Here is a 12,241-nt window from a genome sequence, read left to right as displayed (position 1 = left end):
TTATGTTCTACTACAAGTGCGATAAAGGAATCTATAAAGGGGAGAGGAGAGTGCATTACTGCGGCCATTAAAGGGCTGATGATATTTAAAAAAAGGGCTGCAGGTGGCGCCATTCTCATCCATAGTTGTTAGTTTGTTAGTTAATGGCTTTCATTCTCTACATGACAATGCAGGAGTCATCCCCCTACCATGAGGTTCAGCATGATGAAGTTTTCTTTTGCCAATTCTTGAATTTCCTCACTTTCAGAAAAAGCTTTCTTCAGGGCTGAGAGAAACAATGGAACAATTAATTTATGAATTCACACAAAGGGTTAACATGGTCGTCATATATCTGTCCTGTACTGATGGGGATCAATAATGAGAGGCAATAATGTGCAACTGCTCAAATAGAAGCTCAATATACACAGTGACTGCACCAGCAGAATAGTGAGTGCAGCTCTGGAGTATAATACTGGATGTAACTCCGGATCAGTAATGTAATGTATGTACACAGTGACTGCACCAGCAGAATAGTGAGTGCAGCTCTGGAGTATAATACAGGATGTAACTCAGGATCAGTAATGTATGTACACAGTGACTGCACCAGCAGAATAGTGAGTGCAGCTCTGGAGTATAATACTGGATGTAACTCCGGATCAGTAATGTAATGTATGTACACAGTGACTGCACCAGCAGAATAGTGAGTGCAGCTCTGGAGTATAATACAGGATGTAACTCAGGATCAGTAATGTATGTACACAGTGACTGCACCAGCAGAATAGTGAGTGCAGCTCTGGAGTATAATACAGGAGGTAACTCAGGATCAGTAATGTAATGTATGTACACAGTGACTCCACCAGCAGAATAGTGAGTGCAGCTCTGGAGTATAATACAGGATGTAACTCAGGATCAGTAATGTAATGTATGTACACTGTGACTGCACCAGCAGAATAGTGAGTGCAGCTCTGGAGTATAATACAGGATGTAACTCAGGATCAGTAATGTAATGTATGTACACAGTGACTGCACCAGCAGAATAGTGAGTGCAGCTCTGGAGTATAATACAGGATGTAACTCAGGATCAGTAATGTAATGTATGTACACAGTGAATGCACCAGCAGAATAGTGAGTGCAGCTCTGGAGTATAATACAGGATGTAACTCAGGATCAGTAATGTAATGTATGTACACAGTGACTGCACCAGCAGAATAGTGAGTGCAGCTCTGGAGTATAATACAGGATGTAACTCAGGATCAGTAATGTAATGGAGACCTCATAAACATGGGAGACCTCATAAACATGTATAAATACATCAGGGGGCAGTACAGAGATCTCTCCCATGACCTGTTTATACCAAGGATGGTGACAAAGACGAGGGGGCACACTATGCGTCTGGAGGAAAGGAGGTTCCTGCACCAGCATAGAAGGGGATTCTTTACGGTCAGAGCCGTGAGACTCTGGAACTCTCTGGGAGAGGAAGTGGTGATGTCCAACTCACTTAATGAGTTCAAGAGAGGCCTGGACGCCTTTCTTGAGAACAATAAAATTACATCTTATGCTTAGTGATAGTTAATTAATCCAGATTGGTGTCGGGAAGTGAATTTTTTCCTCAATGATGTCAATTGGCCTATACCGCATGTTTTTTTTTTTTTTTTTTTTTTTTTTTTTTTTTTTTTTTGCCTTCCCCTGGATCAATGCTGCGGAATAGCTGCAGTGCACAAGAAATAGGCTGAACTGGATGGACGCTTGTCTTTTTTCGGCCTTATAAACTATGTAACTATGTACACAGTGACTGCACCAGCAGAATAGTGAGTGCAGCTCTGGAGTATAATACAGGATGTAACTCAGGATCACTAATGTAATGTATGTACACAGTGACTGTACCAGCAGAATAGTGAGTGCAGCTCTGGAGTATAATACAGGCTGTAACTCAGGATCAGTACAGGATAAGTAATGTAATGTATGTACACAGTGACTGCACCAGCAGAATAGTGAGTGCAGCTCTGGAGTATAATCCAGGATGTAACTCAGGATCAGTAATGTAATGTATGTACACAGTGACTGCACCAGCAGAATAGTGAGTGCAGCTCTGGAGTATAATCCAGGATGTAACTCAGGATCAGTAATGTAATGCATGTACACAGTGACTGCACCAGCAGAATAGTGAGTGCAGCTCTGCAGTATAATACAGGAGGTAACTCAGGATCAGTAATGTAATGTATGTACACAGTGAGTGCACCAGCAGAATAGTGAGTGCAGCTCTGGAGTATAATACTGGATGTAACTCAGGATCAGTACAGGATCAGTAATGTAATGTATGTACATGCAATAAGGACTTCATTTTTTCTGTGAATCATTTCTATATAAATGTTGGCACTGATTTTAGTTCCATAGACCATTATTCTCTCTTAAAGTTGAATCACTTTAGTAGTCAAATAAAATGTTTTCTCCATAGAAGATTTACCTTGACAATACTGACAATCTTCTAAATGATGAATCACCATAAGAGGTTTGTTACTGCAAGAGAACAGGACAGGTCAGGTCCACTGTTTACTAAAGAAAACTCCACTAAAGAATAACTGAACTTTTATTTAATTAATTTTTTTTTCCATTATTGTTATAGAGAAAAATTAAAATTGTAAAATCCATACAGACATCTCCAGAGAGGGGACATATCACCCTCACATTGAACATATGGGATTAAAAAGCTGACACTTCAACTTCCATTGAAGTAGGACCTCCTGTCATGAGCAGGTAATTACAACAGGGGATCTCTGAGAGCCAGCACCCAAGTCTAGAATTCGTATACTCAGAGGTGGAGCAGTACACTTCCCGGGGCAGAGGCTTCCTCTGTTCAAAGGAATTATCTCAGACACTTTGGAGCCAGTGGTCAGTGATGAATATTGGGGTTGCATCAATCCGATATTATGGGAGATATATTTTTGTTATAGTAGAGAAGGGATGAACATGATGCATTCACTCACATCACTGTAAGCACGGACAAACACCTCCAATATATAGGTCATATGGATGATGCTATCCATGCCATGTTTAATGTTTTGTTCAGATTTTGTATCATCTGTGTCTATTATCTATCTATCATCTATTATCTATCTACACTGTGCAGAATTATTAGACAAGTTGTATTTTAGAGGATTATTTTTATTGTTGATCAACAACTATGTTCTCAATCAACCCGAAAGACTCATAAATATCCAAGCTTAATATTTTTGGAAGTTGGAGTGGGGTTTTTTTAGATTTGGCTATCTTAGGAGGATATCTGTTTGTGCAGGTAACTATTACTGTGCAGAATTATTAGGCAACTTAATAAAAACCAAATATAATCCCATCTCACTTGTTTCTTTTCACCAGGTAAACCAATATCAGTGCACAACATTTAGAAATAAACATTTCTGACATGCAAAAACCAAAAAAATGAGTGATGAATATAGCCACCTTTCTTTATGATGACACTCAGCAGCCTCCATCCATAGATTCTGTCAGTTGCTTGATCTGTTTTCGATCAACATTGCGTGCAGCAGCCACCACAGCCTCCCAGACACTGCTCCCAGAGGTGTACTGTTTTCCCTCCCTGTAGATATCACCACAGCCTCCCAGACACTGCTCCCAGAGGTGTACCGTTTTCCCTCCCTGTAGATCTCACATTTTATGATGGACCACAGGTTCTCTATGGGGTTCAGATCAGGTGAACAAGGGGGCCATGTCATTATTTTTTCTTCTTTTAGACCTTTACTGGCCAGCCACGCTGTGGAGTAGTTGGATGCATGTGATGGAGCATTGTCCTGCATGAAAATCATGTTTTTCTTGAATGATACCGACTTCTTCCTGTACCACTGCTTGAAGAAGTTGTCTTCCAGAAACTGGCAGTAGGTCTGGGAGTTGAGCTTCACTCCATCCTCAACCCTAAAAGGTCCCACAAGTTCATCTTTGATGACACCAGCCCATACCAGTACCCCACCTCCACCTTGCTGGCGTCTGAGTCGGAGTGGAGCTCTCTGCCCTTTACTGATCCAGCCTCTGGCCCATCCATCTGGCCCATCAAGAGTCACTCTCATTTCATCAGTCCATAAAACCTTTGAAAAATCAGTCTTAAGATATTTCTTGGCCCATTCTTGACGTTTTATCTTATGTTTCTTGTTCATAGGTGTTCGTTTTTCAGCCTTCCTTACCTTGGCCATGTCCCGGAGTATCACACACCTTGTGCTTTTTGATACTCCAGTAACATTGCAGCTCTGAAATATGGCAAAACTGGTGGTGAATGGCATCTTGGCCGCTTCACGCTTGATTTTCCTCAATTCATGGGCAGTTATTTTGCGCCTTTTTTGGCCAACACCCTTCTTGCGACCCTGTTGGCTATTTGCCATGAAACGCTTGATTGTTCGGTGATCACGCTTCAAAAGTTTGGAAATTTCAAGACTGCTGCCTCCCTCTGCAAGACATCTCACAATTTTGGACTTTTCAGAGCCGTCAAATCTCTCTTCTGACCCATTTTGCCAAAGGAAAGGAAGTTGCCTAATAATTAAGCACACCTTATATAGGGTATTGATGTCATTAGTCAACACCCCTCCTCATTACAGAGATGCACATCACCAGATTTACTTAATTGGTAGTTGGCTCTCAAGCCGATGCAGCTTGGAGTAGGACGACATGTATAAAAAGCATCATGTGATCAAAATACTCATTTGCCTAATAATTCTGCACACAGTGTATATACAGATATATATATATATATGTGTATATTTTTACAAACACTGCCTATTTTTCCGAATTAAAAAGCCATACGCTACCTGTAACGGGTGTCCAATCGTCCTGTATAAACGATTAGTGGTGACAGTTAGTTCCTTTTGTTATTGCGGAGCTGGCAGTGACCGTACCGGGGTGTGTGTATGTATATATATATTCCATGAGTTGGGATCATCGGTGTATATACTATACATTCACTGTGTGTTCCCCAATAACCGGCCTAATAGTGGAAGTAGCTGCGGCCTCATCCATCACTCGTCAGTCAATTGCGTAATTGTCCTGATGATTGGAGGCAGCTGAGTTGCATTTCCCTGACAAATTGGTGGCAGCGGTTGGATCTGTGTGATCTCTCCAGTGTTCTCCTTCACAATTATCATGTCCAGGATGAATGACTGTAATTAACATTAGGCGAGTTGGCTTTTCCCCAGTTAAAAATCTCAATTGCAGTGTTCTCCAACCAGCGAGCTTCCTCCGAGCAGCGAACATTCTCCGAGCAGCGAACATTCTCCGAGCAGCAAGCTTTCTCTGTGGCGCCCCTGAGGGTTCGACCGCCGCAGGGATGCTGCACTTCTCTAATGGAGTGTGGTGTTCCTCCTCTGAGGTAAGGCCAGTGTGATAGTCGGGACCTAACCCTTTGCATCCAACACCACATTTCTCCACCAGAGGGAGCTAGTATGCACTAGGTGCTGCTCCCCTGGTTACAGGGAGACTGGGGAACACAAAGTGGTAGGAACCAGTTAGTGGGTGAGGGTGGAGAACTTACAAGTTAGTTACACTTTAGATTTCATATTTAATAAAAAGCCATCTTTGATCTTGGTCGGTCTCTCTTTTAGTGGTCGTACTGTGCTGTCAGACTACTGTGTGTAATGTGACCTCCCTCCGGGAGCGCAGATCCTGTGTGGGCCTGCGCCGGCAAGGGACACAGCCCTCGTACCCTGGCCTTGGACGAGAGGTAGGTTGCAGACAAGGAATGTCTCAACCCGGCCAAGGACCAGGATCAAGAAGGCCCGGAGCTTAAGAGAGTGGCTCCGTAGCAAATGGATCCCAGGCAGGATGCAGACGGAGCGGTGTATGCCACCTGTCCTCGCCATGCTGATATATACAGAGGGACTCTGGCTGCAAGAGGGGTACCGGCCCCCGACACCCGACCTTGCTACTCAACGTCCTGGACAGGAAAGGCCGGTTAGGCCCAGAGGATCCCACCGGGTATCGGATGGAGCGGAGCTGCCACCCGTACCCTTGTTCTGAGAGGAGCTCAGAGGGAGACCCGGCCTATTTGCACACACACGTACAGGAAAGGATTCGGTCTGTAGTTCAGGAACTCTGGCGTAAGGTCCCGACTGAATGCTGGACTTACTCGGAGGTTGTCGGACCCCCGTCCCTGGTGACTGCAGGACTCCGCGGGGAGCAGGGAGTCGCCTTACTTTGCCAGCTATGTGAGTAAAGCCTTGGAAGTTCACCCCTATGGCCTCCGGACTGTTATTCCTGCGCCACACCGCATGACGCAGCCTCCGTTCTTCCTCTACTACTGCCCCCCCTCCCCTCTTCTTCCTGTCCCTCTGCCCCGAGGCCTTGCTCTGCCTGTGGGGAGCAGTGAGAACTTAGGCCGCCATGACACCAGGCCTCGGCGGACTGCAGCGGCACTGGTGACCCTTCACCAGGCACCACAGGTGGCGTAGTCGTTAAATAAGCCACTCAACCCGGATGAGCCCACAACGTCTTCCTTTTCATGTGACGGCCCTGAGCACGGGTCGGGTCCGGGCCACGGCTGCACCCCATCTCTTCATCACAGGACCCGACGCCGAGTCCCCCCATCACCCAGGGTAAACTCAAAAGGGGCTCTTTCGAGAATGAGGACGTCACATCTCCACCCAGCGAGCATTCTCCGACCAGCAAACATTCTCCGACCAGCAAACATTCTCCGACCAGCGAGCTTTCTCCACCCAGCGAGCTTTCTCCACCCAGCGAGCTTTCTCCGACCAGCGAGCATTCTCCGACCAGCGAGCATTCTCCGACCAGCGAGCATTCTCCGACCAGCGAGCATTCTCCGACCAGCGAGCTTTCTCCGACCAGCGAGCATTCTCCGACCAGCGAGCATTCTCCGACCAGCGAGCATTCTCCGACCAGCGAGCATTCTCCGACCAGCGAACATTCTCCGACCAGCGAACATTCTCCGACCAGCGAACACTCTCCGAGCAGCGAGGCAGCCGCGGGCAGAACTCATCATTCTGGCTGTTACACTGCCCCCCCCCTCTATGATGACCATACGTATTAATGGGGCACATGAAAATAGGTTTTCTTTATGTAATACCCCAGTGGGTTAGGGCAATGCCTAAGTCAATGGTAACAACACTAGGGGGCTGTGGCAATAACTGGGTTAATAGTAACATGCAATGTTACTATTAGTAAGTTATAGTAAGTATGCAATGGACCAGGCAACTGTTAGGTGGATTCATAACTGGCTTAGTGATCGGACTCAAAGGGTGGTTGTAAATGGCTTCACATCCAGCTGGATGAATGTCTCAAGTGGGGTACCACAGGGCTCCGTCCTGGGACCTGTATTGTTCAACATCTTTATCAATGATTTAGATGAAGGAATTGAGGGTAAACTGATTAAATTTGCTGATGACACAAAGCTAGGAGGGATAGCTAATACTAGAGAAGAGAGAGAGAGGATTCAAAAAGACCTAAATAAACTGGAGCAGTGGGCAGCAACCAACAGAATGGTTTTTAACAGGGAAAAATGCAAAGTACTACATCTGGGCAATAAAAATGAAAAAAGCATATACAGAATGGGAGGAATAGAGCTAAGCAACAGTACATGTGAAAAAGACTTAGGTATACTAATAGATCATAGACTGAACATGAGTCAACAGTGTGATGCAGCAGCAAAAAAGGCAAATACAATTCTGGGATGTATTAACAGAAGCATACAGTCTAGATCACGTGAAGTCATTATCGGTCTTTACTCCTCTTTGGTCAGACCTCATCTGGAATACTGTGTACAGTTTTGGGCACCACATTTTAAAAAAAGACATCGACAAACTGGAGCAAGTTCAGAGAAGAGCGACCAGAATGGTGACTGGTCTGCAAACCATGTCCTATGAGGAACGGTTGCAGGATTTGGGAATGTTTAGCTTGCAAAAAAGAAGACTGAGAGGAGACTTAATAGCTGTCTACAAATATGTCAAGGGCTGTCACATTGTAGAAGGATCATCTTTATTCTCATTTGCACAAGGAAAGACTAGAAGCAATGGGATGAAACTAAATGGGAGGAGACACAGATTAGATATTAGAAAAAACTTTTTGACAGTTAGGGTGATTAATGAGTGGAACAGGCTGCCACGAGAGGTGGTGAGTTCCCCTTCAATGGACGTCTTCAAACAGAGGCTGGACAGACATCTGTCTGAGATGATCTAGTGAATCCTGCTTTGAGCAGGGGGTTGGACCAGATGACCCAGGAGGTCCCTTCCAACTCTACCATTCTATGATTCTATGATTCTATGAACATCCCTGGTGGGGTAGGGAAACGATTAGGTTAATGGTAATATCCCTGGTCATCTAGGACAATAACTAGGATAAGGGTAACATCCCTGGTGAGCTAGAGTAATGACTGGGTTAATGATAACATCCCCGGTAGCCTAGTGCAGTTAAGTGGTTAATAATCAAATTTATTGTAAAGGGACAGAATTTGTTCTTCTTGCTCCTACATAATTCATCAAGGCCGAGCAGCGGGAGCCGGATACTTGCAGGATTTCTAAATATTCTCAAGGTATTCTGCTCTCTCCCAGAAGAATGTGAATCTCTAGGGAAACTGTTGTGTACGGAAAGCAAAAAAATGGGGACAACTCCTGTAAAGATCCATAAGAAATAATGTAAGAAAGTGATGCCGACTGAATTTTGAATACAATCCCTGTCTCAGACCCCCGACCCACCTGCCACCTGTCACCTGTCATGTACAGACTTCTTCTATGACGGGAGAGGTATTTGGGCCCCTCTCACACCAGGGCCTTAGTGCGAACACTGCCTCTGCATCCCCCCACAGCTATTCCATTGATTTTTAACCACCATAAAATTAATGATTACAGGTCCCAGTCCCCTATTAGGACTAAGCAAAAAAAAAAAAAAAGATAAGTTAAAAAAATAAATATTTAAAAAAATAAATAAAACAAAAACAGAAAAGGTTGGATCATCCCCCTTTTTCCTACTCAGAAAAAAAAGTAAATAAAACAAAAATAAAACATAATTTACTGTTTCATTAAGGAGTTAAAGCAGAATTGTTCTAAGAAATTCCATGACATGATCTTGATGAATGTGATGACTTATACGGATCCCATTAGATGCAATCACTGAATTATTGATATGACAGCTCGTTATCGGTTATCTGTCCATCCTCTGTGCAGCTGATTGGCGACAAGGAGCTACTCGAGCCATTAGCACAGGGCGGTTGTGGGTGTTACGGTTTTTAGGGCACTGGTTTAGGTTCCGGACTCCGCACTCTGAGATCTTAGTAACTTTTCCAAGTTTACTTTAAAAACCAGCAGAATGTCACCATCTGGTGGATAAACCTATAATTACACTCCTGACATCTATATGCTATAAACTGGGTGACAACTGGTAGGAGCACAATTACAGCCTCTAGGGGGCTCCTCACCCAGCACCCAGGCACATGTCTGCCCTATAACCTCCTAAGTGGGTGGAGCCTTTTCAAGAAGGCGGGGTCAGGCATGTGCGAATCATAACCTGAGGTCCAGACGTCAGCCCTGGAGGCTGCTATTATCCCTATTTAATGCTATTTAAGGCCAGATTCATCCATCAGTGCTTCGCGGTCCAATGCCTGGACCGGTCACGGATCTCCTGACCTGCACTCAACAGCCTCATACATGTGAATTGGGCCTTAAAAATAGTCCCCTTGTAATGCGCCCTCCGATTGTGTGCGGTCTCATTCGCAGGCGCACATTATGGGTCATCCAGATCAGACCGCCCCTTTAAGAACACATACAATACTGAGGTTTTTCACCAGTGGCGCCCCTTCATACCTCTTTTTGGTATTGTACAACCCTTCTTCATAGGTCTGGACCCAGGTGATCTCATCTCCCCAACCTAGAAGAAGACAAAAAATAAAACTGAGGCAAATGTCGTAAGATTTTTTTTTTTTATGTATTTTAACCCTAAAATTTCCAAGTTGGAGAATTTGGAGACACAGGACCTCTCGAGAGCGTCTGTGGGGAGCGGATTTCATTCCTCGCCGCCGTGGCCACATTGGAGGAGAACGTGATGATGATGAGCGACGCAGCGGCCAGCGATGACAGGTACATGGCGTCTCCTGTAACGAGAGGACGGTCTGAGAGTTACAGCTGCAGCGGTCATTAGATCATTCCCCCGTCCTCTATATGCACCACACAGAAATATCGCTCCTAGAGAGGCCCATTAGTGTCCCTCACGATATAGCTTTCATAGCCCCCACAATGATCCCCACCTGTATGATGCCCCTACAGTACATCCCCCACACACAGTATAAAGCCGCCATAATGGCCACACTGAAGCATGTCACATGTGTCCTGTCCGATCCTTGCTCCTCTGCTACCCAGTCACATGACCTGAAGGTCCCACAGTCTCTACCCAGTGATGGTGGAACAGGGCTCGGTCGTCTCCCTGCTCCACCATTATATTCAATTGTCTCTACCCAGCGACGGTGGAGCAGGGCTCGGACGGCTCCCTGCTCCACCATTATATTAAATTGTCTCTACCCAGCGACGGTGGAGCTGGGCTCGGACGGCTCCCTGCTCCACCATTATATTCAATTGTCTCTGCCCAGCGACGGTGGAGCTGGGTTCGGACAGCTTCCTGCTCCACCATTATATTCAATTGTCTCTAAGCAGCGACGGTGGAACAGGGCTCAGTTGTCTCTCTACTCCACCATTATATTCAATTGTCTCTACCCAGCGACGGTGGAGCAAGGCTTGGTCGTCTCCCTACTCCACCATTATATTCAATTGTCTCTGCCAGCGACAGTGGAACAGGGCTCGGTCGTCTCCCTGCTCCACCATTATATTCAATTGTATCAGTGTCCTGGGGACAAAGATACAGTTGATGTTTGGGACATACCCAATTGAATGATTTAAAGGGATTGGCCACTTTAGGACTAATATTAAAAAAGGTGTAATACAGCAAAATGTAGGTCCTTATGAACATACACACTGCACCCAATGGCTCATCAGTCCTCCTGTGTCCGCACGGCATCCTCGTCCAAAGGATAGTAGTAGATGGAGGGGCATGTGATCAAATATGTCACTCAGTCGCCTCCATAAAAACACTATTTTTATATTAAAGGAGAGGTCGCTTTTCAGAGAATATAGGTTACTAGGCAAAAAAAAACAGCTGTGCATTACACACCAGCTCCCGGTCCAGAGACGAGTCTCTGGCACTGCTACCAGTGAACAGTATTGGTGCGGTAGCCAATCAGTGAGCTCAGCAGCTCTGCCCGTGTAGACAGAACACACCCATTGGAGCAGCTGAGCTCACTGATTTGCTGCCGCACCAATACCAGGAGCAGCACCAGCGACTCCGCGCAGCACCCAGGGCCAGAGAGTAAAGTGCATTTTTTTAAATACAGTACAGACCAAAAGTTTGGACACACCTTCTCATTTACAGATTTTTCTGTATTTTCATGACTATGAAAATTGTACATTCACACTGAAGGCATCAAAACTATGAATTACCACATGTGGAATTATATACTTAACAAAAAAGTGTGAAACAACTGAAAATATGTCTTATATTCTAGGTTCTTCAAAGTAGCCACCTTTTGCTTTGACGACTGCTTTGCACACTCTTGGCATTCTCTTGATGAGCTTCAAGAGGTAGTCACCGGAAATGGTCTTCCAACAATCTTGAAGGAGTTCCCAGAGATGCTTAGCACTTGTTGGCCCTTTTGCCTTCACTCTGCGGTCCAGCTCACCCCAAACCATCTCGATTGGGTTCAGGCCTGGTGACTGTGGAGGCCAGGTCATCTGGCGTAGCCCCCCATCACTCTCCTTCTTCGTCAAATAGCCCTTACACAGCCTGGAGGTGTGTGGGGTCATTGTCCTGTTGAAAAATAAATGATGGTCCAACTAAACGCAAACTGGATGGAATAGCATGCCACTGCAAGATGCTGTGGTAGCCATGCTGGTTCAGTATGCCTTCAATTTTGAATAAATCCCCAACAGTGTCACCAGCAAAGCCCCCCACACCATCACACCTCCTCCTCCATGCTTCACGGTGGGAACCAGGCATGTAGAGTCCATCCGTTCACCTTTTCTGCGTCGCACAAAGACACGGTGGTTGGAACCAAAGATCTCAAATTTGGACTCATCAGACCAAAGCACAGATTTCCACTGGTCTAATGTCCATTCCTTGTGTTCTTTAGCCCAAACAAGTCTCTTCTGCTTGTTGCCTGTCCTTAGCAGTGGTTTCCTAGAAGCTATTTTACCATGAAGGCCTGCTGCACAAAGTC

The 12,241-nt window shown here is 45.3% G+C and overlaps 1 protein-coding gene across 3 annotated transcripts in view; it reads right to left on the bottom strand.

Moving 5' to 3' along the window:
* The window catches only part of LOC141264870 (anterior gradient protein 3-like), a 45,698-nt gene that overhangs the window by 3,921 nt on the left and 29,536 nt on the right, over nucleotides 1-12,241 (bottom strand). For all 3 annotated transcript variants that reach the window (XM_073677258.1, XM_073677257.1, XM_073677256.1), the window contains exons 2-5: nucleotides 9,953-10,069; nucleotides 9,783-9,846; nucleotides 2,444-2,496; nucleotides 189-265 (exon numbers count right to left, since the gene is read on the bottom strand). In XM_073677258.1, the coding sequence (XP_073533359.1) occupies nucleotides 189-265; nucleotides 2,444-2,496; nucleotides 9,783-9,846; nucleotides 9,953-10,061 (303 nt within the window). In that variant the 5' untranslated portion in view covers nucleotides 10,062-10,069. The remainder of the gene's footprint in view (nucleotides 1-188; nucleotides 266-2,443; nucleotides 2,497-9,782; nucleotides 9,847-9,952; nucleotides 10,070-12,241) is intronic.

Source organism: Phyllobates terribilis, unplaced genomic scaffold, assembly GCF_046119375.1.
Source record: "Phyllobates terribilis strain yellow unplaced genomic scaffold, ASM4611937v1 Scaffold_4__5_contigs__length_816908805, whole genome shotgun sequence".
NCBI lineage: Eukaryota > Metazoa > Chordata > Amphibia > Anura > Dendrobatidae > Phyllobates > Phyllobates terribilis.
This window is presented reverse-complemented; position numbering and strand designations above follow the sequence as displayed.